At 37.2% G+C, this 26,424-nt stretch overlaps 1 protein-coding gene across 11 annotated transcripts in view; it reads left to right on the top strand.

Annotated features, from left to right (window-relative positions):
* Positions 1–26,424, top strand: part of DOCK10 (dedicator of cytokinesis 10) — a 206,410-nt gene that overhangs the window by 86,796 nt on the left and 93,190 nt on the right. For 10 of the 11 annotated variants that reach the window (XM_037849753.1, XM_037849757.1, XM_037849756.1 and 7 more), the window contains exons 4-9: positions 6,243–6,325; positions 14,601–14,673; positions 14,947–15,069; positions 15,326–15,460; positions 24,559–24,742; positions 26,063–26,148. In XM_037849753.1, coding sequence (XP_037705681.1) covers positions 6,243–6,325; positions 14,601–14,673; positions 14,947–15,069; positions 15,326–15,460; positions 24,559–24,742; positions 26,063–26,148 — 684 coding nt within the window. Of the gene's footprint in view, positions 1–6,242; positions 6,326–14,600; positions 14,674–14,946; positions 15,070–15,325; positions 15,461–24,558; positions 24,743–26,062; positions 26,149–26,424 lie in introns of those variants that run through there. The other variant, XM_037849759.1, reaches the window with a different exon arrangement.

Raw genomic sequence — 26,424 nt, 5'->3', positions numbered from 1 at the left:
CCCCCTATTAAAAAAAATTCATAATATTTTCTTAGTAAAATTAGTGTCAATGAAGAAGGTTTTGGTTGTTTTTGTTTCACTCTGTGTTTTTATTTTTTTTGGTATTTTGTTTTTGTTTAATTAATTGGTGAAAATTTTGTTGGAGAGTTTAAGGGACTTTCCATTTTGTGTGCACTTTTTAAAAGATAACTTTATAATAAAGCCATGATGATTTCTGGACTTCAAAAATCTAATGGAAAAATGAAGCCTTCAAAATCTATTGTTGTCCTATATTTGGCCTAGTCTTATTTATATGTAATGATTTTACTCCAGTATGTTCAGAACAAAATGGATCCTCTATTTTGTTACTCTAAAAAGCTTAACACTTAAGGTAATAAACATACTAAAGTTGACTAAGATAAATTAAAATGCATTTTTTAGTAGCATTTGGATAAAATATACCTGGAGAAAAGTTGTTAAAAAGTTGAAAACAAAATGGTTATGTGTTTATCATTAATGACACTGAAGAAATTTGTTTTCTAGTCACAAAAACCCCAGAATAATAGTCTTTTCTCCAAATATTAAAAACTCTTCCAATTCTAAATTGGCTTCCCAATCTCCACAATAAAAATCATCCTGCAATGTTTGGCAGTAAGTGAATGAAAACACAAATGTAGAAGTCAAAGGCCTTGAAATGTAAGAATTAAAAAAGGGCCCATTTTAAGTTTGAACCAAAAATTTCAATTGCATTGAATTATAACCTAGATTTTATGCCTTACAGATGAAGACTGATTAGATCATAATATTACCAAGTCTTTTTAATACCTTCCATTATTCATGTTCCAACAAATTACTTGTGAGATCTAGCTGGAAAATTAGAGTGTCTGTTCCTAGGCCAGGTGTGATTTATGAAAGACTAATTTTACAGTTCTTTCTGCTGCTTTAATAGAACACATTTTGGAAACACAAACCAAATATTTTGGTTCACTTTCAATTTAGAATCAACAAAGATGTTAAAATTGCAACTTAAGCTACTCCCTAATACAGAGTAATGAAATCCTTTAAAAATAATTCACACTTATGGTTGACATCTATGACATTCTGCTTCTCATTGGGCATACATACTTACATACATGTATCACTAAGATCAACTAATATTTTTAAAAATCAGATTCAAAATCTATTAAAGAAGATTGCACCATGGTTTCTGAAACTGAGTTGTACCTATATTTACATCAATTATTTTGTCCAAACTCATTATTTTTACTTCTCCCAAAAGGCTGTATAAGCATTTAAAAATCATTAACCCTTAAACTTGTTGTCTTACAGCAAAAGTTGATTATTGCATTTTAAAGGAACACAAAATGTGGTCCAATTGAAGAAAAATATTTTCAACACCTTTTTTGTAAAATGTCCAAGAATAGGGTGACTACATGTCTACTTTGCAGGAATGGTCTCATGTTCCACCTGTTTGCCAGGCTAACAGTTTCTCCTTCCACTCTCAAGTGTCTTGGATTAGACAATAAATTATCCAGCCACCCCTTCAATATCTAATCTGCCTAAATTCACTTAATCTTATGATGCTGCATTTTCAACATTTACACAATAGCCATAATTTCTAAACTTTATAAAGAATTGCCTGGATATGAAAATTACCACCATTATTTTACAAAAACAGAACTAAGCCCAGTAGTGACAAAGGGCCAACATGAACACCTTTTGTCACTGCATTAATCTCCCTGGCAAGAAAGTGGTAATGTAATTGAATCAACCTCTATAGCCAGGAAAAGAAATAATTTTGCATCTAAAAAGCTATCACATGCTTATGACTGTGTAAGCGAAATCTCATAATCAGACTCTTTAAGGGATGGACAAATTGCATTGTGCAACCCAAATTGAAGTAGTAACAATCTGGATTGATTCTGGTGATTCTCTAAAAAAGAGGGGAAAAGAAACAGTTTGAATACTTTCTTTACAGTACTTTAGGATGTCCCTTAAAATTACCCACTCTTTTCTAAAGTATTTAAATTTTCAGAACTTTGGAAGTGTCATTTTTAGTCATTTTTAAAGGAGAAGGATATGGAAGATTCATTCATTCAACAAATATAGATTGAATGGCTACAATAAATAAAGACCCCATGCTGGAATTAATAAGTCCATTCAAAAGACTGTGTCTGTGTGAGTTAAAGCTGGAGTATAATCCCAATGAGGAGGGTTGACTGTATGATGAAGACCCAAAGGTTCTCCATTCACAGGCAAGCCAGCGTGGCAAGGACCTGGCCACATTACCACTCCTGTCCAAGGATGGATCCTACTTGAAGTGGCAGCATTTCTCTGCCTCCTTCAGAATCATCTGTGGTGTTTCCTAAAATGGAGATTGCTGGGTTCCCCTTTAGAAATTGACTCAGTGGATCTCCAGTGAGACCCAGGAGCCTGTATTTTAATTGGCAACCTCAAATGATTCCTGGGCACTGTCCAGTTTAGGAAACACTCTCCTAATGGCATAAAACCCTTCAACTCTGTTGACGTTGGTCAGGTTTTTTTGTGTCTAAATACACATAGGCTGAGGTTGCAGGTGCTAAGCCTGAACAATCACTTGCAAACGTAATACATAAGTAAGATGTGAATCAGGGTGTCCTTGTCTGGAAAAGTTAGCCATCTCAGCAAACTCTTGCTCGATATCTGTAGTCTTTGCCTTTGATGTTGGACTGTGGCAGCCTCCATTTAAAAAGGTACGAGGACTATTTTGTGAAATAGGTGTCAGGGGCTAGGAAGTCAGTAAGAGAAAATTGGAGCCCTTGCCTTATTGTAGCGAACAGAGTTGTAGCCTGTAACTTTGAATTTGCTGCAAATCATGTCAGCTTAGTTCAGGACAAAGAGGAACTGTTGTCATAATTATAAGAGCTCTTAATGCTCTTCTTAGAGTGGCTGAGTGGGTTGGAACAAAGAATAGAGAATAATTTTCTATGCGTAACATTTCCAAAATGCCAAAACTATGTAGGAGAAATATTTATGTGTTTGTAAAATGCACTGGCTTTCACAGAATCAGAGAAATCTCAGATTTGGAAGGATTCCTAAGAATATCACCTCTTCCAATGCTGCTTCTCATCCATTCCCCACCAAATACATAAAACCTAGTAAACTCAGACATAATTTGATTAATACAGAGCTCTTTGATAATCAGAGCTAATGTATCTCTCCAAACTCTATAAATCAAGAAAAACAAGTCATTATTATCAACTGTGGTGACTGTGAATTACAGACTAAATCAAATTTACTGGGAAAATTGATTTTCTAAGCAAGTATTTATTAAATGTTTACCCTATGCCAGGCACTTTACAGGAATTATCTTATTTAATCTTAATGAGGTAGTATTATTTAGACAGAGAAAGAAATTTAGAGATATTGTTGTTTAAATGAGATCCCACAGTTAGTAATGGTAGAATCAGAATTCAGAACCTGGTGTGTCTGAATTCCAGAACAGAGGCAGAAGCATCTTACAAAACATTTGGAATGATGGTCCAGATGTGTTAAGAAAATATCTGCAATTATCAATAATTCATAAGTTAGCTGAATATCCAGTTTGAATCCTATTTCCACCACTTGTGGGATCTTGAACAAAGTAGTAAGCTACTCCTTGCTTAGAGATAGAAATTATGTACCCAAAATTTCTAATCCAGTCCAATGCTCTGAGTGTTCAGTAGCTAAACCTGAGATTTATATAAGTAAAATGATTTGACTAAAATCATGCTGGGAGTCAGTGCTAGTCCCGAGACAAAAATAAAGCCTTGTAGCTCCCAGTTCAGTGTTCTACCCTCTATTTGCATTTTGTTTATAAAGAATATACATTGACCTGGCAATTTTTACCAAGAATCTTTAAAATACTTTCGGCCATACATTTTACTTCTAAGATTCTATCCTAAGAAAATAATCCACCCACTTTGGGGGAGGGTGGAAGGACCATATCCATGAAGATATACTTTGGAGCATTTTTTTCTTCTACAATGGCTCAAAATTTGAAGAAGTCATAATGGTCGCTCACTCTCTCCTTTCCTTTAACTCCTTGCTCATGCCATTTTCTCTATAAGACACACTAACTATCCTATTTAAATTGGCACCCTTGGCCTAGCTCCCTCACATCCTTCCTCTGCTTATTTTTCCCATGACACTCAACATTTTCTAATATATTACACAATTTACTTATTTTTGTGTTTACCGACCAGCTCTTCAAGAGGACGTAAGTTTCGAGACGGCAGGAATTTCTGTCTTTTGTTCACCATTGTGTCCCCATCACCTGGAACAATTCCTGGTACATGATAAGGGCTCAATGATGTTTGTTGAAGGAATGAATAAATTAGTGATCTCTGAAACTAGGAGACTGGCTGGTAAATTAGAGTACGAGATTGTATTCTGCTTATTTCAAGTGGTCATAAAATTCAGAAAGCAAAGGTCAAAATCTCTAAAATATACCAATAAGTAACTAAGAAACAATATTTAAAAGCAAATATATACTTCAAGGGGAATTAGATAAAACAATGGACCAGAAAAAAATTGAAAGAGAATGCATCTAAATACTGAAAGTGGGTTTTATACTTTTTTCCCATTTAAAAATATATTTTGTGTTATTTCAGATTTGCAGCAAGGTATGTAGAAAGGAGAGAAACTGAGAGAGTGTGAGAAGGAACTATAATCGTGAAAGTTCTACCTCTGGGATTTGAGATGCCATGGGCCCATGTTTCAATTCCTTTATCTAAAATGAAGATGAAACTTGTTAGCCAAGGAATATATTAAGACTCAGATTTCCTGTTTCCAGAGACATGTGATTTGTAGAATTGGCTCTGCAAGTTCAAAATTTGATTATAGCTAAATATTCAGTTTTATTCCCATTCTCTTTCTTTTCCATCCATTCTAGTCATTAGAGAGGTCCTGAAACCCCACCCTCCCTTTACTTTTTTTCTCTACATTAGATTTTTGTGTTGTCTTTGCTGTTAAACTCAGCTTTTCTCCTGTACACACTGACGCCATCCTCCTACTGCCAGGCTGTCCCATTCATTGTTTTTCCTTCAGTCCCCAGCATGTATGTGGATACTTCCCTGAAAAAGTAAAGCTGTAGTGCTGAAAGAAATCCAGCACGGCTCAGAACTCCTAGCAGCCAGCCCTTCCCTGCCTCTTCCAGGCCCCCTGGACCACATGCGCGTGCCCCGAGTTCTCCGTCAACCTCCCCACGCTGCCCTCTAATCCATTCTCTCCCTTCCACTTCTGCGGAGGCTCCTCCCGGAGCTTTTGGTGCTTCAGCAGTTCTGGACCTTGAATCATGACTCTCAAATAAAGGATCTCCTGGCCTTTCCCCTTCTTGGTTACAGACATTCTCAGGTCTTTATTTCTCACAGTGCAGGAAGTTATTGCTCTTCATATTTCCACTAACCAGAGGACAAGATCTGTTGGTTAGTCCCAATGTTAGCTGTTTAATCCCCCAAACCATGTCATTTTAGAACTGAAAGGAGTCTTACAAGCCATCTGGTGAAATCCCCATATGAACCCACAGTCAGTAGAGTGCTAGGGGCAGGGTAGGTATTTGGAGAATATCTACCATTAGTAAATACTGTAAAATCAATCATCATGAATCAATATAAGATAATTATTCTGTGCTGTTAACCTTGTTTTTAAAAGTTTTCATTCATTTCTGATTCATGTATTTGTCTAAAATTTAGGAATAATTGTGGAGAAGGCAGTCCCTTGCAAGCACTATTTATCGATAAAAGGGAAAAACTAGTTTCAGACTGACAAGGGGGATGATATTGTAAAGGGAAAAGATTACTTACTGAAGTAAGAACAAGAAGAAATATGCTAAGAGTCTAATGAAAGGATTACATGTAAATGAGAATATTTTCACTAAGATCTGTCAGATAATGGAAGAGTTGCCAAGGAGAGCTAAAGCATGACTGTATGTGAAGTTAGCAGCATATCCGGTATGATTCTGTGGGTGATTAAATTAGTCTTTTCTTGATGGAGCAAAATAGAATAAATATGTGAAATGGATCTTCCTCCAAATACAGAAATCTGGAAAAGGTTAGATTTTTATTTTATTGGAAAGTGAAAAATGATTATAAGGAGCAAACCCCTTTCCAACCATAAAATTGCTAATGTAGCCGATCCTAACTCACCCTGGAGGTTATGAAGAACTGTACTTATGGTGCTTTTGGCCAGGACAGCTGAGATTTCCTTAATGATAATTTGTTTTGTCATTTTTTTTTTTCTTTCAGGCTTGTAAATTTTATAGTTCCCAGTGGTATGTGGTAAACTACAAATATGAACAATATTCCGGAGACATTAGACAGTTACCCCGGTAAGAACCTGGGATGAAACTTCTCATCTGTTTTCATATATAGAATTTGTTTTCTGTTCAAGTTCTGTCATTGTTTATGAATACACGTATGTTGACCTAGCATCAAGGTGTATTTGCTCAATTTATAAGGTAAGAGTTAAGATAGAAGATTTTGTTCAACAATATATAGTTTGTATATTTATAGGGCTTGGGGTGGGACATAAATATACTATTACTTGATTTTTTGAATGATGTTTTAAAGATAGATGATCATAATAATGTTCTTCTGTGAAATGTCCTTCCAATAGCTGGTGCAAGAGCATTAGAAAAGTACAATTTGGACCAAAGACATTCTCTGATAGTATTCTGTATGTAGCATTCAGATTTGCCACTTGTCTCATGTATTTTCTTGCTGGGATATGAAAATGCCATGAAAATAAACAATGTCTACAGAAGTGATATACCTCTAAGAATGGGAAAAAGGAAAATAAACATTTTTTAATCCTGAATTTCGAGAGCATAAAGCTTTTAGGAGAAGGCAGCTCTGTTTTGCATCTGTTCCAATGTTGCCGCCACAGGGATGCTCCCTTGACTCCCCAAACTGAAATAGTCATACACTTAGTCTCCCAAGGAAAGAAAAGACCCCAGTGGGAAGGGACTTTTCCCTGGAGAATACCTGCAGGCCTAGAAGAATGACTGGCACATAGGTGTGCAATAATGACTTATTGTATGAATAAACTGAGGAAATGGCAAATTTTTAAATATAATATTCCTGGGTGGGATTGATGTTGCTCAAATTTAAAGAACTGCCTTGAACTGAGATCTCCCAATGCATTGGCACATCAAACATACATGATGCAAATAATCCAGAAAAACACTTTAACTGATCAGAAGTAGAGTTTTGATTGACACTACATTCAAGCAAAACATTGAGATGATACTCATTGGATCAAATTTTTTTAAGAGATATGTGGCTCAGAATTGGGCACCACTCTCCAATGTTTCCTGTGCCCCAGAAAACAGCCTTGCTCTCATCTCTTGAATGCACGGTTTGAAGTCAAGATTACGGTATAGCTCTGAGAAGGTGGCATTTGACAGAACTGAAGGGAGAGAAGCTGCCAGTGCTGTAGTATGGGGAAAAGGGCTCCAGACAGAAGAAACAAAGGGTAAAGCCTCTGAGGTGGGAACCAGCATGGACATTTGAGCAGAATGACAATCAGAGAGTCTGGAGCTGAGAACTGGCAGGGGGACTGGCAAGATAAAATGATGGAAGTAGGCAAAAGAGCTTGCAGACCTGGGAAGGGAGCTTGGTTTATATTCTGATTGCATCAGGAAGCCCTGGAAAGTTTTACAGAGGTGAGGAGATCTGGTTTACTCTATAAAAGATCACTTGGTCTCCTCTGTAGAGAATAGATTGCAGCAATGAGAATAGAAGAAAAAGAGAGAAATAGACCCTTTCTTTTGGAGTTTCATTACTATGGAGAGAAAAATGATGTTCTCCCAAGACAGTAAATCTCTTTGCAAAACAGTGAAAATTAACTTTTACCTAATCTGTGAACATTCCTTTAGTCTGGGTCTCTCCTAATAAATACCATTTTGTAACTTCATCTTGGGTTCATGATCAGCTATTGCATTAGAATGTCTGGGTGTTAGTCACTTTTTGTAGGGGCAATTGAAAACCGAAGCATTTTCACATCAAGACTTCCTCTTACTGAGAATAGTTCTGAGAAGTGGTTACAGCTTGGAAGCTGGGTCCAGGCAGTTGGAAGACTACATGTAAAGCAAGAGAGCATGGGACGCAGTATTTAGCTGCCCTTTTGAATAAATACCTTCCCCGACATCATCATTTATCAAGATCTTTCAAGGTTTTGTTTCCAAACATTGTTTATCTTTTCTTATATTTGTGATACCATAAAGAAACAATGTTAATAAAAGATTTCACAGTCACAGTATTCTTGAGAAAGCACCTCCAGAAAGAACAGGCTCTGGATATCAAGGTCAAATTGGGGTCTTCATAGAGCTCAAGAGGCCTAATCTCATGAGAAGAGATGCAAAAGTAACCAAGATATTGTGGGAATTTCTCTTATTTTAAGTAAAGGAAGTGGAAATGGATACCAAGCAGGGAAAGAATAAGAAGCTTTAATGAACCATGTCTATTAAAATGAAAATTGGAAGTGCTAGCATATAATCCTCTAACATATCCCCTGGAATAATGAAGATTTTAACACTGAATAGCAGAATTTGTTTTTAATGATTTCGCAAAGCTAAGCACTCCTCCCTAAAGACCTGCACATATTTAGGTCAGTAGTAGAAACAGATAATTTAGTCAGGCTTTCTGAGGTTATTAGAAGTAAATCATTTCCATCCCTCCTGGAATAAAACAATTCTCCCCTGCTACCAATGCAAATTCTTTTCCTGGGTTGCTGAGACTTGCAATTACAGAAAAGAAAGAATAAATAAATAAATACGGGTGTCTATCTCCCTCTTTTATTCTTTAAATGTAAAATTTTATTATTATTGACTCTTAAAGACCCTTCCTTTCTTTAAGTGTGTGTTCATTGGAAAATGAAGAGATATTATTTCACACTAGAATGTAAAATATAAAGTCTTCACACATTAGGAATTAAAATTAGCATTGAACTTGGAGTTCCCAGGAAACGAAAGCTACATAAAAATATATGATTCTACTGATTTCATTAATCCACTGGATAAAATACAGAAACATATGACATATTAAATTTTTTTTACCACAATTTGATGTAGAGAAGAAAATTTCATAGAATATATTTTATGACTGAATATAAAATAAAGTGTGACCGGTTATGTCCTGGGCTGAATTAGGACAGAATATATTTTTTAAATATTAAAAAAAAAAAAACATTTCTTGAGTGTCTGCAGTGAGCCAGAATGGGCTGGCTGCCATGCATACATATCCCATTTAACACTTACAACCTTATTGAGTAAGTATTGTTATCGCTGTTTTATAGAGGAAACTTGAGCACTGAGAGAATAAATAATTTGCCCCAAACTTCACAGCTAATAACTGTTGGGGCATTCAAGCATCCTGGCATCCCTATATAGATGATAGAGGTAAATTCAGTGTAGAAATGAGAAGCGAGACTGCATATAAATCACGGTTAACGTTTGATTCAGACGCCAGAAGGTAAGCTCCCTGGTGAGCTCTTTATTTTGGGATCCCAAAGTTTCTAAAAGTCCACACAGTGCTCTGAGGGGAAGAGTTTTTAAAGTCTATAGCCAGATGTGCTAATCTTCTAATATCTTTAAAACAGAGAGCAGCCATTGCGTAGTCACCCTACGGACATCTGAGTGGTGAAGATTAGTCTTTAAGAGCTAAAGGTCATGCCTCCCGGCATGGGAACAGGAGTGGGGGGGAAGGGGCCTCTACTGACAAAGCTTGACCCTATCTCCTCCCAGTCTCCTCTCTCCCCATGGCCCAGCTCCAAGGACCTTCTCTTCCTCAGTGCCCCGAGCTTGTCTCTTGCTGTTCCCTCTGCCAGAATGCTTTTCCCCCAGATCATCTCAAGGCTGGCTCCTTCTCATTCTCAACTTAATGATACCTGCCCAGAGGGGCCATCCCTGGCCATCCCTTCTAAGCTAGATTCCTTGGCCTGTGCCTCTTTATTGCAGATCACTCTTTTCTCTTCCCCTCTTTGATCTTCTTCACAGCCATTTTACTTGTTGAGTTGTACTTTATTTTGTTTATTGATGCTTACTTAATTATCGTCTCTCTCCTCTCCTAGAATGCAAACTGCTTGAACCCAGGGACTTGTTTTCTGGCACTTGGTTGGCATTACTATGGGTCTTCTATGCAGGTACTCTCTGGAAGCTAGGTCATGCACTGATGAAAAAGGACGGCCTCCAAGAATTAAGATAGCTCTCAACTCACATTGAATTTGATCAAGCCAACTCAGCATTAGGAAAAGCAAGCAGAGAAAGATCATGTCTACATTTACACAGCCACCCCCTTCACCCCTACCCCCACCGAGATCTGATTGAAGTTGGTGCCCACATTTTTTTTTAATGGAGAGTAAAGCCAGCATGGATACGGCTGGGGGCTAGTGGAGTTGGTTCCATTTTGCTACTGACCTCGTTGGTGTTATCTGCCTCTTTTGAGTTTAATTTTTGATTGTTACACCTTAAGGAAACTTTAGGAGAGAAGTTTAAAGATTTTGCTTTATGACAGAATTTGGAGAAGTTGTAAGTTGCAATATAATATAGGGTAACTATTTAAGGATTAAATATAAATTTTTTAAAATTCTTGAAAACCCTTTCGGCATTTGTATCATGCTCCTGTCTCTCTTTTGTAAATCATCTGTTCTTCAAAACTATCAGGGAAAAATACAGAGTTACTCTTACCATTTTCTTTGAGGATTATATATATATATATATATATGTGTGTGTGTGTGTGTGTGTGTGTGTGTGTGTGTATGTTTGCACACTGTTCAGTGATCACTAATATAAAAAATAAAAGAATCCATTTAGGAGACATGTCATTTTCGGTCACTTTACTCCTTCAACACTTTTTAATAATTTTTCCCTACATTTTAATCATGAAAATTTTCAAACATACAGAAAGGTTGGAAGACTTGTTCATTGAATATCCATATCCCCACCATCTAGAATGTGCCATTTACATTTTGCTGTGTTTGTTTTATTATATATCTGCCCATCCATCCATCCCTCTAGCCATCCATCATCCATCTCACTTTAAGACATCTGCCTCTCTAAACACTTCTAAATACACGCCATTAACTAAAGATATATATGTTTACAGTTTATTTTTTTTTCTTTTAAGGTGAAATTTGTATACAAGAAAATGCACAAATCTTAAAAGAATCATTTAATGACTTTTTGACCAAATGTCCATCTATACAACCCAAGCCCCTACTGAGAAAGGAAACATTATCAACACTCCAGAGAGTTAGCTCATGCCCCTTCCCCACCCTACTCCCCTCTCTTCCGAGAGACAATGACTCTTCTGATTGTTTTTTAAAAATAGGTTGTATCCCTTGTTCCAGAACATCATAACGATGGACTCATGCCATAGGTACTCTTTTGTTTCTGGCTTCTTTCACTCAGCATGTTTGAATGACACCCATATCTGTGCGTGTGTCACTAGCTCCTTTTCCCTTCTGGGTAATATTCCTTTGTGTGGATGTACCATGGTTTGTTTAGCCATTCTCCTGTTGAAAGACACTCCTTAAGCATTTTGAACTGAGTTGTAGGTAAGTCACTTTAAGTCCATGGGCTTTTGTGAAATGTGGCCATAATTTATAAGCAGCCTTAGACTTTATTTCCACTTCTCAACTAGGATATTTGTGAAGAAAAAAAAAAAAAACCTCTCATAAGCAATTAGCCTTATACATTGACATTCATGAAAACCTTACGTTATTCCATTACTTCTCTGCTCCTATGCCATTACTAGTTTGAAAGCCTCTTCCCTCTCTCCTTTGTTTATAAATATCTTGCAGAAATCAACGTTAATGTGAGAGGTTGGACTGCAGAATCTGGCTTTTAGTCTGATCCATTCTGGAGAACAAATTCCTATAACATTATTCCTTTGTTTAAAAAAGAGAGACAAAGAGAGAGAGGGAAGGATGAGCCAAAAAAGCAGATAGAATAAGTAGTTCAAAAACAAACAGAATTATATCAAGGTCAAAGGGAAACCAATAGGAAATGACTAGCCAAATGTTCACATCCCATGTTCAAGTTTATCTTTGTTGCCTTTTCCACAGTTTTCCCTGCTCATTCCCTTATCTTTCACTGGAGAGTCTTCTTTAATACTCCCTTCAATCATTTAAAAGATGCTGGAACACTCATATTCCCTTCTCAGACAAAATGTTTTAAGGAATTGCTCTGAAATCAGCCATTTGAATCTGCTTCTGAATTTCAGGCAATTTCAAACCCTATGGAAGAGAAAAGTAGTGGCAATCTTACATATCATGCCTATTAAAGATGATTTGAATTAACCCTCCCTAAATACAGGAATTACCAGTTCAGAAATAAGGCTTCCAATCTCATCTTATTCATTGCATATATATTTCAGTATGGCTCTGGACTCCAGTTTTCTTCTCTATAAAATGGAAAGATTAGACTAGACTGTGGAGCCCCTAATATTGTGTACGAAAGTCTGACTCTCAGTTTATATATACACTCATGTGTAATTTAATAAAAAGCAACATGCCACTTAATACATATTTATTAGACTTTGGTACAAAACATCTGCTGTCTTGGTATATATTACTTTATTGTTCTGAGTTTGTTGTAGATAAGTCATGGATGAGGGTGGTTGTGTTATGTATTAATACATTTTTGGAATTTGGAATGGCACATGACTGTGCATGTAGTCATACATGTCAGTTAACACATATTTACCAAGCACTTACTGTGTGCCAGACCTTGTGGTGCAAATATTCTGAATTATACATTTACTCAGACCTCTTGCTGTTTAATAAGACTTTTTATCATTTGCAACTACTTACCTATGGGGTCTTAGGATTTCATCAAGACTATTCAACCAAAACAAAAAGAAAAATAAATTGGAACTAGGACTGATAAAAAAACTCAAGAAACCATACTAAGCACTCAATATCAAGGACTGTGTTCCTTGGACTAGCTTTATTGTTCTTATTTCTTGATTTTACTAGCAGCAAACCTTCATTAATTGAAATTTATAAAACAAAGTTATGATAGTAAAATACTTTCATTTTAACCCATTTGATATGTTTAGTGATTTTGATGACCAGAAATGTGCTCTTCAGATAAACAAATAATCATCAAAATGCCTCCCCAAAGCAAAATTTCTGAATTATACCATTTCATTTAATTTTGCTTCTGTAATATTCTTGTTCACATTGCTGTTCATTGATTCAATCAGCAAATAGATATTGAGCATCCTTAGCAATAGGAGAGAAAAACTCTGGGTGAAGTACAGATGGAAATTAATCTGAGTCCTTGGCATTAGGAAATATTTAATCTGATGGAGGGCTAAGCCAAGGGCCCAAATTACAGAATCAGGGAAGCCTCATATGGGACTCGCAAACAGAGTCTGTAGGATCATTCATACCTAATTCTGGAGCGCTCAGGATGTCTTCATGGAAACAGTGTTTGGGGGGCACAAGCTCTTGTTGGGGATGAAGAATGTGTTTCTCATCTCAGACTTTCCACATTTTAACAGTGAAGACAATGTTCTTGTGCCCTGACTTTGCAGGCAGTGAACTGGAAATGGGTATTTTCTTGCCTTTCTGAGGAAGGATAATAGAGTATTTTGAAACCACTAGCAAATACCCTGTGTGAATGCACAATATTGCAATTTTATGCATACTGATGCATAGAGTCCTCGATTATTCACCTGCCTATCTGGAATACCATCAACCTAAGAAAGGCTTGTGATGGGAATACGAATGTGGCTCTAGTCTTTTTTCTCAATGGTCAGATTCTATGGGTGTTTCCACATAATACAAATCATCTTAAAGAAAAAAGTTCCGTAAAATTTCTACATGTAGAATTTTATATTGTTTATAAAGGGTACTAAATAACTACATACCAATGCCTGATCCTGAGTGGTACATCTGGTTTCCATTCAATGGTTATGAGATAGAACCATGCCAAGGAGAGTTGATTTCCAACTTGTTTTACCATTTATAGAACCAGTTGTACACTTTGGCTGCTCTGGGCGGCCAGTGATGCTGTGACTTAGACAGGTGTTTCCATTCTACCATGGAAATGCACAAAGTGAGCACAATTACCGTGAAGTCGCCGGGGCACAGCCTTGAGAGGGAGGTTGTGAAGGAGCAGCACAGCCTGGTGGCTAGTGCCCAGGCAGCTTCTCAGGAACGTGATTCTCCAAGGCTGAGACTCCACATGACACCCTGTTCACTTGAGCACATTACTTAAAAAGTGAAACAAAGTAACAAAAATATCACTATGTAATGTTCATCCCTTCCAAACGTTGAGAAAGGAAACTGTAAACTGCCAAACCTTTAAAACTGTCCTGTTTGCCTTCCTCTAATTCAAGAAGATGTGTGTAAATCTATGTAAGCAATAACTGCATGATTTAAAATAGAGATTTATTTGCTGGACATAAGATAAAATGGTGTGTGTAAAAGTTACTACTTGTGAAGGAAACTATCACAAAATTTCGTAATTTTATAAAAATTTATAAGAAGGGCAGCATAGTAGTTGTCACCCATAGAACAGCTGGAAAGAAAACAATGTCTCAACTGATGAATCAGAGCCTTTTCCTTTTTTCCTTTCTTTTTTTTTTTAATATCAGGGCAGAATACAAACCAGAGAAACTTCCATCACATTCCTTTGAGATTGACCATGAAGATGCTGATAAGGATGAAGTAAGTAAATTGTTGAAGGTTAAACATTTGAAACATGAGGATACTTAGTTCAGCCTTCACCAGAGCGTTTCTCATTCTGACCAGTTTTTCATGAGCAGGAATAACTGTTATGTTAGGGCTTTTGGTTAAAATGAATGACATTTGTTTTGAAATCAGACATGACAATTTAAGATGAGTCAAAGAGAGAAAAGGTGTCTCATCTTTAAGAGCAGTGCCTGGGATCCGGGATGCACAAAAGAAATTGCTGTGATGCTAATGATGCCTTCTGTACAGGATACCACTTCCCACTCATCTTCCAAGGGCGGTGGTGGGGCAGGAGGAACTGGAGTTTTCAAGTCTGGCTGGCTGTACAAGGGGAATTTTAATAGCACCGTGAACAATACAGTCACTGTCCGGGTAAGGAGACCACGTTGCCGTCTTTATTACAACCACTTTTTTGATACACCCTCCTTTGGTCACAGCACAGAGGGGAGCTGTTTGCCTGGAGTTTATATTTCATGTAATATTTTATTTATGAGGAAGTAGGAGGCTCTTCTCTAGAGCAATTTTCCAGAAATGTAGCACTCCTGAAGGAATTAGAAAAATTCTAATTTCCATGGATGATAGTATGCTGCAATTTGAACTACCTCTTTATATTCCTCCCTTTGTTTAGTCATTCAAGAAGCGCTACTTCCAGCTGACTCAGTTGCCAGATAACTCCTACATCATGAACTTTTACAAAGATGAAAAAATATCCAAAGAACCCAAAGGCTGCATTTTTTTGGATTCTTGTACGGGTGTGGTGCAGGTGAGTAGAAATCCCTTCCCCCCACCTTGGATTTTATAATCCAAAGATGTGTTCATCCATTCATCAGTCATTCATTCAACAGATATTTATGGAGTATCTACTGAGAGCCAAGAACTGTTCTAGACTCTGGGGATTCAGTAGAGAGTAAGGCAACCTGGGTTCCTGCTTTCATGAAACTTACTTTCCAACAGAGGAAGAGAAACAGGAAGGAAGTAAAGAAGTAAATAAACAGAATGGAATCAGGTGGTGGAATTTGCAATAATGAAAATGGACAGAATAATGAAAGGAAGGTTAGAGAGGAATATTGATACTTGAGGAGTGAGAAAAGCATTTTTGAGGAGAGAGCATGTGGTCTAAGGCCTAAAGAATGGGAAGGGGTGGCAGGTGCAAAGGTCCTGAGGCACGAGCAAGTCTGATATATTCAGGAAGAAGCGGAAGCCCACCTGTGTGGCTGCTGTCTGGAGAGGGAAGAGTTGAAGGAGATTGGGTTGGAAAATTTTCATAGGCCAGGGTTAGGAGTTTGGATTCTGTTTTAAGTGCAGTGAGAAGAAAGCAGATGATTTTATGTAGGGAAGTAGCATGATCAGACAAAAATATTTTAAAAGATAACCCTGGTACATGTATGAGGAATAGATTGTGTGGAAGCAGAAAGACCAGTTGGGAGAATGTTACATAACCTACAAGAGACAGACAGGTGCCTGGGATGGCTTCAGGAGAAGTGGAGGGACAAATACAGACAAAACTCATTTCTTCAATTGGAGATGGGTCTCTTTTACTCTATTTTATGATATTTTGGCTGTGATATTCTCCTAAAATACATGCAGGTGTTATACAAAATTTAAGTCTACTTCCTTTATTTGATCTCTTCTGCAAGGGAAGGCTATTGAAATAATATACTGTGGTCTCATTTATGATGTGCCAACTCCAGTGACTGTATCTAAACAATCAGACTGGTAATTCCCATAGGATCTAAAATATATAAAGTAATGTAGAAAGATTCAAAGGAATGCTGGGTAAAAGTAGGCACAATTTTTGCACAAGAAATGTTAAGAAGGAACTTTTGGACAAGATTTTCATAGGTTTATGTCTTGATATTAGGAAACATAAATTAACTCACTTTAGCTTTAGGATTCACCGCCTTGAAGAACAGAGTAGTGTAAGTCAATGTTTGATAATTAAACTTTAGGTTGCCTACACATAATATAAAACACCCAAATGAATTATTTTAAAACAAACTCTCCTATGATTGATTAAACTTTAACTTTTTCCCTAGATATGTTTGTGCTAAGTAGTCACAGACCAACGTTGCTTAAAAATTCCTCCATACTGAATTTTATTTGCTTCTCCTGACCCAGTACTAAATATCACACCAAAATATCGCATTCGCTCCTATTGAAACATGTTATCCCTTGTTGGCCATTGACTCATGGGGGAGCAAGGGTGGGATTCATAAATATATCAGCATTAACTGCAGCCTGAATAAGTTCCAGGTTTTTAAAATATCAACAACTCTTTTTTCAAATGTGTGCTAATATTGTTTTGACTGATAAATACAAACTTAGTTTATGTTCACCACATATTTTGTCAATTAATAATTACCAAAAATACAGAATCTAAGAAACTTTTTTATGTTCACACTCACAGACTGGGAGATGCTACATAGCAACAACTAAGAGAAATACTTTACCAGGGCTATTTTATCAGAGCTACATTTACATACTTTTCTTTATGGAATTTCTTATATTAGTTCCCTGACTTTCACCAAAAAATCTCTAGTTGTTCAGACCTCCTGGAAGCAAATGAAAGGTTTCTCAATCTGCCCATCCCCAAGTCTAAGGGATGCAAAAATAAGGCTCCTCTAAGAAAAGGGGTATATAAAGACATCTCCTCCAAAAGCCATCTTTGGAGGTGATAGAGTTAGCTTAAACTAACAATGAAATGACTTTCTGTTTGCTAAAACCCTGTCAATCTTCACATCTCAAAACCATTTATTCATGAGAATCTTCACAGCATGATGTGATACTATTATTTTTCAGTATATTAATATTCCTATTTATAAAATAATAGAATTCCATCTTAGAAGAGCTCCTATAAGAACAAAGAGGAAACCCGAGTAGAATCTGAAGATTAAATACACAGTTAGACTTTCGGTCCACTTGTGTCTTTTTTTCACTAGCACTAAGTCTGTAGAACTTTGGAATAATAGTCAGTATCAGCTGGCAGGGCCTCACAATAATATTAACTGGCATTTATTGAGTGCTTATCATGTATCAGATGCTGTTCCAAACCCGTTTACATGTGTCAACTTATTTAGTCCTCAAAACAACCTGGTGAAATAAGTACTGTTTCTCATTTCCATTTTGCAGATGAAGAAACTGAGGCAGGAAGAGATAAAGTTAACATATAACTACTAAGTGACAGCTGCCACCTTAACCCAAGCAATCTGATTCCAGAGCTTGAACCTAAACCTCTACATATGCTTCCTGGTGCCTCAGAGGTGTTCAATAAATATGTGTTGAAAAAAATGCTAATATTATCAGAGGAAAAAGGACAGGGTAGAACATATGTGAAACTCATCATCTCAGAACGGCATTATTCTCGCCCGTTTTACCCACAAAAGGGCAGACAAATACAACAAAATTTTCTGATGAATTTGTATCACTCTCCCAAATGTAATAGAAAAATGCCTAATTCTGTTTTATATTAACTTTCTAGATCTTGTGGCTGAGCCCAGATATTTAAGAACAGTTTTCCCAGAAGCAATATTTATTCACAATATTTCACAGAGCATGCAGCCTTCGTAATAAAAAGAAAAAAAAATTAACCCATCCAATGATCAGTCAAAAGAATTGAAATTTCATTTGTTATTAAAATTGCCCTTTGTTGGCTGAAAGCAAAGTAGTAAAGGCAGCAAGTAGTCTTCTGACCTGTTACACAAAAAACTACCAAATTATCTTCATGGACTGCTCTGAAATAGCTGAGATTGGTCCAGAAGTCTTGATTACTGATCATGATATATCCAGAGCCCAGTTGTGGTTAACTGATTTAATTTAAATGCTGGGCAATGAGGATAAGTCTATGACTGCTAAATTCTGTCAAGGGTTAAGCTCATGTTGGAAAGGTGATAACTTAAATCTTATGTGCCCATCATTCTCGGTGACATACAGGTGGTCCTCTCATCTGCATAGGGCATTCCATCCAAAATCAAGCCGCAGATGAACAAAAATAAACATGGTAACCTCCAACTTTCTCCTTTTTAAAATTACATGATTTCAATTTCTTCTTACTATGAAAGCATTGGATTTTAACAATGCTTTTAAGTCAAAGAACATCTGGAAATAAGATTTACCAGCATATAATGAATGTGATGACTTGCATTTAAATTATTTGATTTGTGAAATTTTGATCTGGATCCACTTGTAGATAGCTTGTCTGGCTCTAGGTCATTTTAGTCCCTAAATCTAAAGTCACAGCTTAGCATAGTGGTTAAGAGCATACTGGCCAAGATCACAGTGCCTGGTTTGATTCTTACCACCACTGCTCACCACTGTATAAGCTGGGGTGACTTATTTCATCTTCTTAAGCTTCATTTTCTTCACCTATAAAATGGAAATGACAGTAGTACCAATATCATAAAACCATGGAAGGGTTTAACCTCAGCATTATTGACATTTGGAGCCAGATAATTCTCTGTCCTGTGCATTGTAGGATGCTTAGCAGCATCTCTGGCCTCTACCCACGAGATGCCAGTAACACCCCACTTCTACTTCAAAACATTTATACAGACTTTAAATACATTTATTTTCGGATGTCACCTTTGTGTGAGTGATTGATGCCCTTCTCCCGTACTACCATGAAAGCTCCACAGGGCAGAGACTGTATCTTTTTTTTGTCTGGCCTAAAGTGGGAAAATGATAGATGCTTGTTTTATGAATAAATAATATCACTTCCCCTAAGTCGCCAGTCGTGACATCCAAAAATGTCTCCAGACAGTGTCAAATGTCCCCTAAGGGGCAAAATCTCCTCCAGCTGAGAACCATTGTGCTAAAAAAATTGTTTTAAATAATAATTTTTAAATCACAAAGCTCAAAGGATGCCCTCCATAAATGTTATCTTTCTTATTAATTAACAATGAGACAGTAAATTTATCAGGTACATCCATATCATGTTTCTTTCAAGATGGGGTTTCCTTCAAAGGCAAGACTTCCACTGATTCCCAAGTGTTTAATTTCAGAAACAGACACAGTGCTTTTAACAGACAGGCATGTTTTCAAGTTCTCGGTTTTCAAACTATTGTCCTTAATATTAAATGTGACATGGACTATTGTGGCTAAGAAACACAGAGCAATTCCACAGCCCTCATTTTGGACATTTGACTTTCAAAACATTTATTCTCTCTACACTAATGAAATAGCTATCCTTTTCCCCACTTGTGTAAAAATTGAAGCAATGGAGTGTTTATCAATCTCATCTCATATTTTACAGTAAGATGCTGGCTCATTGAAGGGCAGGACTGTGTTTTTGGCCACAGGCCACCAGGAGCAGTTCTTTCTCTTATCATCAAGTTATGGGCTGGTCACAGAGCCTCCTGCTACGTAGCTGAGAATATGTCTCAGGCTATACTAGGGACACTTGGATAGTTGAATGCAGAATGGAGTTTTCTCCAGTCTCTTAGGCCTGGCCTATTTCCGGATGGTTCATCTGTTAAAATCTGGAATCCTTCCAGAAAGTAATAATGCTGTACTTTGAAGGGAAAGAATTAATTAAGTGTTGCTGAGCACTCCACTAGAAGTAAAAGATAATTGTCTTTTAATGCAGACGCAAAATTTCCATATGGAAAGGAAAATAAGGATCTTAATGGAAGGTGGAGATAGTGTTCTATTGTTGGTCACAAAGGAGACTCTTTGGCCTTAGAAACATCAACTAAACCTTTAGCAATAAGTAAAAGATCAATAGCTGCATTTTATAGACATTGAGCTGAAAAACTTAAATGTTTTCTTCTCTACTTAGACTGCAAAACCTGCTCCAGCAAATGAGTCTACATTTTTTTTAGGAAGCATCATTATAGGCTTTTGTTATCTATAAAGTTCTCAGAGATACAGTTTAATATGTAATTTCTTTCTTCTTCAAAGAATATGGAACATATTGCTGGGCACACACCTTAGTTGCCTAAATTGACCTGTTTTCACTATAAGAAGCTCTTGAGCATCTCTTGAGCTGTGTAGCTGGAATGAGCAAAGTTGTCTTGGCCACGAAGGACACTGATTTGAGGGAAATAGAGGAGAATTGGAAGTAAAAAGGAGATTAAGATTACTTCTTGATTCTCATTTTAATGATTTAACAACTACATTTCAAGATTATTAAAATATCTTATTGATTTTCTATTTTTATCCTTTCTTTTTTGCTGTTCTGTGTGCCATTAGCATTAAGATTACAAAGAGAGAGGTAGAAAACCACTCAGGTATGGTAATCTTCCCCTGTAGAAGGTTCTCTACATTGCAAGATGTTCTATTTATCTCAAAATAGAAAAAGACAATCCAATAAATTGCAAATAAAATGTTTATTCCATTTAAAAATGGAAAAGCAAGGACTTTTTGAGAAGCAATGGCTAGTTATACTTTGCTAAATTTTTTAAGAAATATTTTTAATATTACTGATGTTGGCAACCATATTCAGTTTGTTTGAAGTACAGAATGCAGTTTAGAAAATCAACCTTTTGCTTTTATTCTGTAATGATTTGTAGTAGTTGTTATTATCTGTGTTTGAAAGCAGATTGCATCTCAGTCTATTTTTTTATTTGGACCCAATGTAAATATTTTGCACAGCTTTGCATCTCCCTGTCCACATGATTTACAGCATCACGTTAGTCAAGCAGATTCTTTCATTTGTCTGTTACAGCAGCTCTGAGATTTGCTTGCATTTTGCTGTATTTGGTTACCTAATAATACCCTACCCAAAGCTATGCCCTGAATTCTGGGCATTTCTAATTCTTTTCAAAGTGCCTATTCCTGTTCCTGTTATCTGCTGGAGGAAATGGTAGTTTAATAGGAAACTTTGTCTGTTCTGTAGCCATCTTGTCTTTGCCGCCAGAGCCTCTATCTGTGCAGATACAGACAGTTTTATGGGGCTGTAAGGGTGAGTGCAGGGGATCCCACCCTGCTCCTCCTGGGAAGGCATGACATCCAAGAATTTGCGTTCTTACCCAAGCTGCCTAAATATTTGCTTTGTACACAAAGTTCCGGGCCACTGCCTTTCTGGCTACCTCCTACTCTGTTTGCACTGCAGCCAGAATGACCTTCTTTCAATGCAACTCTGACCTTTTACCAGTTCAAATCATCCCAGAGGATGATCACAGTGCCTCATAGTTCTACTTCAAAATATTTATACAAATTTTAAGTATGTTTATTTTCCAAAGTCACCTTTGTGTGAGTAATTGATTAATGCCCATCTCCCTTACTAGGGTGCAAGCTCCACGGGGCAAGGACTATATCATTTTTTGTCTGGCCTAAAGGAGGAACAAGATAGATACTTGTTTTATGAATACATAATATCACTTCCCTTAAGCAACAAGGATAAAAAGATCGTGTCTGCCCTTACAGAGCTCTTGGACTAATGAAAGAACCGGGCCTGTGAGTGAGTTGTTATAATGCAAAGAAATAAATAATACTTGACAATATTCTGGTATGGACAGAAGCAAAGAGCTCACCATTGGTGGAGTCTAGAAAGTGATTTGAGCTGGAAGTTCTACAGTGAATACTGGTTAGCTGTTTAGCTAATTCATCTTTCTCCTTCAATCCCTGATTTTGACTTTTGCTCGGGGTTCAGTGTGTTGCCCATTCTCTGTTCTCATGCATTTGGAGAAACCATGGTTCCCCCCTTCTTGGCTATCTGTTTGGTGTGTGCTTGTGCCAGGGAGGTACAAGAAAGGGACCAAAAATGGAGGAGAACAGAACTTGCTGAGCATCTTCCATATGCCTGGCTCTGCAGTGCCCAAGTCATCTCACAGGGTGGGATCAAGAGCACAAGTGTTGAAGTACCAAACTACTTGCTAGCCATGTAATCCCAAGCATGTTTTAAATATTCTCTCCAAGATTTGGTATTTCCATTTGTTAAAGGGGATAATAACTTGATGTATCAGGTTTGTTAAGGGATTTAAATAAAGTAATAACTGTGGACTGTCCAGCACAGTGCCTGGTGTATGGATGGGGTAAGTGTTTAGTAAGTGTCTTAGTAGTAGTAGTCATCATGCTGTTGTGGAAGTTGAAAGGAATGAGCTCTCTTGGGACAGTCTGCGAGCATCCCAAACAAAGAGGACAATGCCAGGAGGATATTAAAATCTTTTTTTTTTTTTTTGCCAACAAGAAATAGCAATCCTGTCCTAAAGTAGAATTTCAGAATTGATATTTAGCCACACTCCACACTATTACGACATTCTCATTCTATGGCTCTTTTTCTATTGTAGTTTACTTAGCAGAGTTATCCTGAGTGTTAGACTTTGCTTTATTACAAGTGTGGGTGCTCTAAAGACTTTAAAACAGTGTAGGTAAAATTTGATAATGTACATCAGAATCACTTTTGAGAGAATTAAAGATCAGGTAACTTCAGTAATTCTCACACCCACCCCAGGATACCCAACACTGGTTCATATCACTGAGGGAAGGTTTTCATTTTGAATTTACATTTCTAAGCTTATGGCAGGAATATATAAATTTCCTGTAAGAATTTGCTTTTATGTTCCTTGAATTTTAACTGTGCTTCCTCAATCTTCAACTGGCTCATGCCTTCTTAGCATTCAGATTTTGGTTTAGATGTCTCTTTCTGTGAAAGGCCTTCTTTGACCACCCAATCTAACGGAACTGTTCATCATATTAGTCCATTTCACTTCTCTGCATAGCAGAGGATCTTTGTTTTTCAGCTGCTTGTTTTTTGATTCCTTCAATCATTCATTCATTCACCTCTTCCCTTCCAGAATCTCAGTTCCCTAAGAATCAGAAGTACTCTGTTCCATTCATAAAATCTTACTGTGTGAGCCAGGCACAGCTGTTGAACTCTCACTCTTATGCATTGGCCCGATACAGTGGTGAGAAAAACTGAGCCTGCCCTCCAGCAGGCAGCCTTGGGGGAGATGTATATTTGTCAAAAGGAACAAACAAAATTATAAGATTATAATTCCAACTTTCATAAATGCCTTGGAGGACAGGTGTATACACCTGTGAGCACCTGTGACAAAGAACCTTATCCTAGACTGAGAGATCAGGAAAGGATTTCCTGAGGCAGTGACACACTGGTTGAGATCTGAAGAGAGAATAGAAGTCACCCAAGTACCTGAGGGGCAGGCATCATGCTCCCTGCATGTGTAAGTGGAGCATATACAAGACGGCATGTCTGGAGGTTGGTGGAGAAGCCAGAGCCAGAGAATTGGGTGTCATTAGATATGGATGTTATCTAAAGCCAGTGGAATGGATGATATCCCCTGAAGGAGAGAACGAGGTCTAGGGCAGAGGGTTGCAATTAGAAAGCAAGAAGAGAAGGAAGAGCCAATAAAGGAGGTTGAAGGGGTGGCTGCTGAGGTGGAAGGAAAACCAGAATAGAGTGTGGTCATGGAAACCAGAGAAAGATGGGTTTCAAGAAGCAGGAAGTGGCCACTATGTTAATTCTGCTGAAAAATCAAGTAAGATAAGAAGACAGAAACGTCCCTTAAATAGTATGGTAACAGAGGTTCTTAGTGATCTTGGCAAGTGTTGCTCAAACAGAGTGAATCACAGAAAGTACTTAAGGAAAGAAAGTGAAGGCAGCAATTAAAAGCAACTATTTGAAGTTCAGTATGCCCTCATACATGCATGAAAAGGACATTTTTTGAGTCAACATGCCTATCAAACCAACAAAAATCAGAATCAAATATCTCTTAGGACAAAAAAAAAAAGCTTTGCAAGAAACCAAGCAAAACAATTCATACTCACGTGCAATTTTGTCCTGTTTTGGAAGGTCTCTTTATGTTACCTGTGTTACCAAAGTCGCTCTCTAAGACTTGTCATCTGGCATTCCACAGGCAAATGATTCAAACATTGTTTTGGTTTTGTTTGTTTTTTATACCACAGAATAACAGACTAAGAAAATATGCCTTTGAGTTGAAAATGAATGACCTGACTTATTTTGTGCTGGCAGCCGAAACAGAGTCAGACATGGATGGATGGATCCACACCCTGAACCGCATCCTGCAGATCAGTCCTGAGGGGGGCCTCCAGGGCAGGAGGAGCGCAGAGCTCACCGACCTCAGGCTGGGTGAGAGCACAGGCGCCCACCTCTTTCTCTTTGCCGAGTGTGGGCTCTGCGTTTTACTTCATTTAAGCCACTAATAACTGTGGTCACTCTCAAGTCTAGCTTACCATCCCTGAGGTATTTGCTCCAAGAAGTCACCCCTAACACTTTACTTTTACTCGTCAGTGAGGATTACCACACACAGGTATGTGTTGACGGTCAGTGATTTGAGGCTGTCACCCCACAAACGAGGTTGGGTATCATTTGTCAGCAACATCAAAAATGTACCCATGAATTAAAAAAATATATATATATCCCATGTCTGGTGGAATGTTAACCTGTTAAGGAGTGTTTTGTGTTCTGTGGCATTTCATTAAATTTAATCAATAGAACTTATAGTCTGTAAAGTCAAATAGGCATCACTCCTTTATAGTTAAGAGACATCTTCATTTGTACTTTTTGACCATATCAAGACCAGTTTATATGTAGAAGTCCCAAAGATTGTGTGTGACAGTAGCAATATTTGTAAGATTAAATATTTCCCTTCTGCCTAGCCTAGTTCCTTTGTAAGATTCTAATTCATTCTAGGCAATGAGAAGACAATAAGAGAGAAGAAAAGAAGGGTAAGGAAAAGGTTAGAAAAACAAGTCTGTAGCTATATGGAAGGCAGTTTCACCATGAGCAAAGTCATTCACACACCCCCTAAAAAAAAAAAAAAAACTGCTTTAAAACATTTTCAACAGACTTGGTCCTTTACAAACTACAGATTCTTTAAATTCTTGTAGTCTCAGTATCATATGCTATTATGCTATAAAAAGAGTCATGGAATAATAAAAAAATAAATCTATTGTTTATTTTAGTACAACTACTAATACCACAGTAGGTGTTTTACATTTATAACTTACTTAATAATCATCAAGTTGAATGTTAATTTTACAGTATCTAAGAGAGAATTAGTGACTGGAGGAAGAATGTGGACTTTAAATTGATGGCCTGAGAACCACAATTCCTGAAAATATATACATATTTAAGAAAAATTTAGTATGCATTGATGAAGTAAGTCAAGACAACCCCAAGTGTAAATATAGTATTGTAAGGGTCCGAAGTTCTTTTGGGCAGAGGATGGTATTAGGGAAAAAGCCCCAAAATGATCATCAGGAGATCTGATTTCCAGGCCCAGATCTCCTAACAATATGGAATACTGGAGTCAGACAAAATGAAAGCGTAACTCACCAATGTCCATCCGAGCTCTTGGGCCTAACCTAGTTTTGATATGTCACAGGCTAGGAAAATGTGTGCCTCAGGAGTATTATTTAATAACTTGTGTTGGTGTATTTTTTCAAGACTCGCTGGATAATTCTGTAATTTGTGAAAGCACACCAGAGGAAACAGATTCTTCAGACAACAGCCTACACCCAGACTTCGCAAAAGTAATGAACTTGACATTTTACTATGCAAATAAGTTTGAATAATTAGTAGCTGTTACTTTCACAGAAAAGATGACAATGCTTTTTTTAAGATGTAGATGGAGAACATTCAGAACTTTCCATTAACTTATGTGTTTTACTTAATGTGTTCGCAACACTTGGAAATAAGAGCATGTTTTTACAAGATTTTCCAGGTGTCAATGGATGATGTTAAGACAGTGATGATGCTAAGTGGGTGCTTCTTGGCCAAGGGGATGGAGACAGGACTCATAGTTAATC

This window comes from Choloepus didactylus, chromosome 9, assembly GCF_015220235.1.
Source record: "Choloepus didactylus isolate mChoDid1 chromosome 9, mChoDid1.pri, whole genome shotgun sequence".
Taxonomy (NCBI): Eukaryota; Metazoa; Chordata; class Mammalia; order Pilosa; family Megalonychidae; genus Choloepus; species Choloepus didactylus.
Note: the sequence above shows the minus strand (reverse complement) of the source record. Positions and strands in the feature narration are given on the sequence as shown.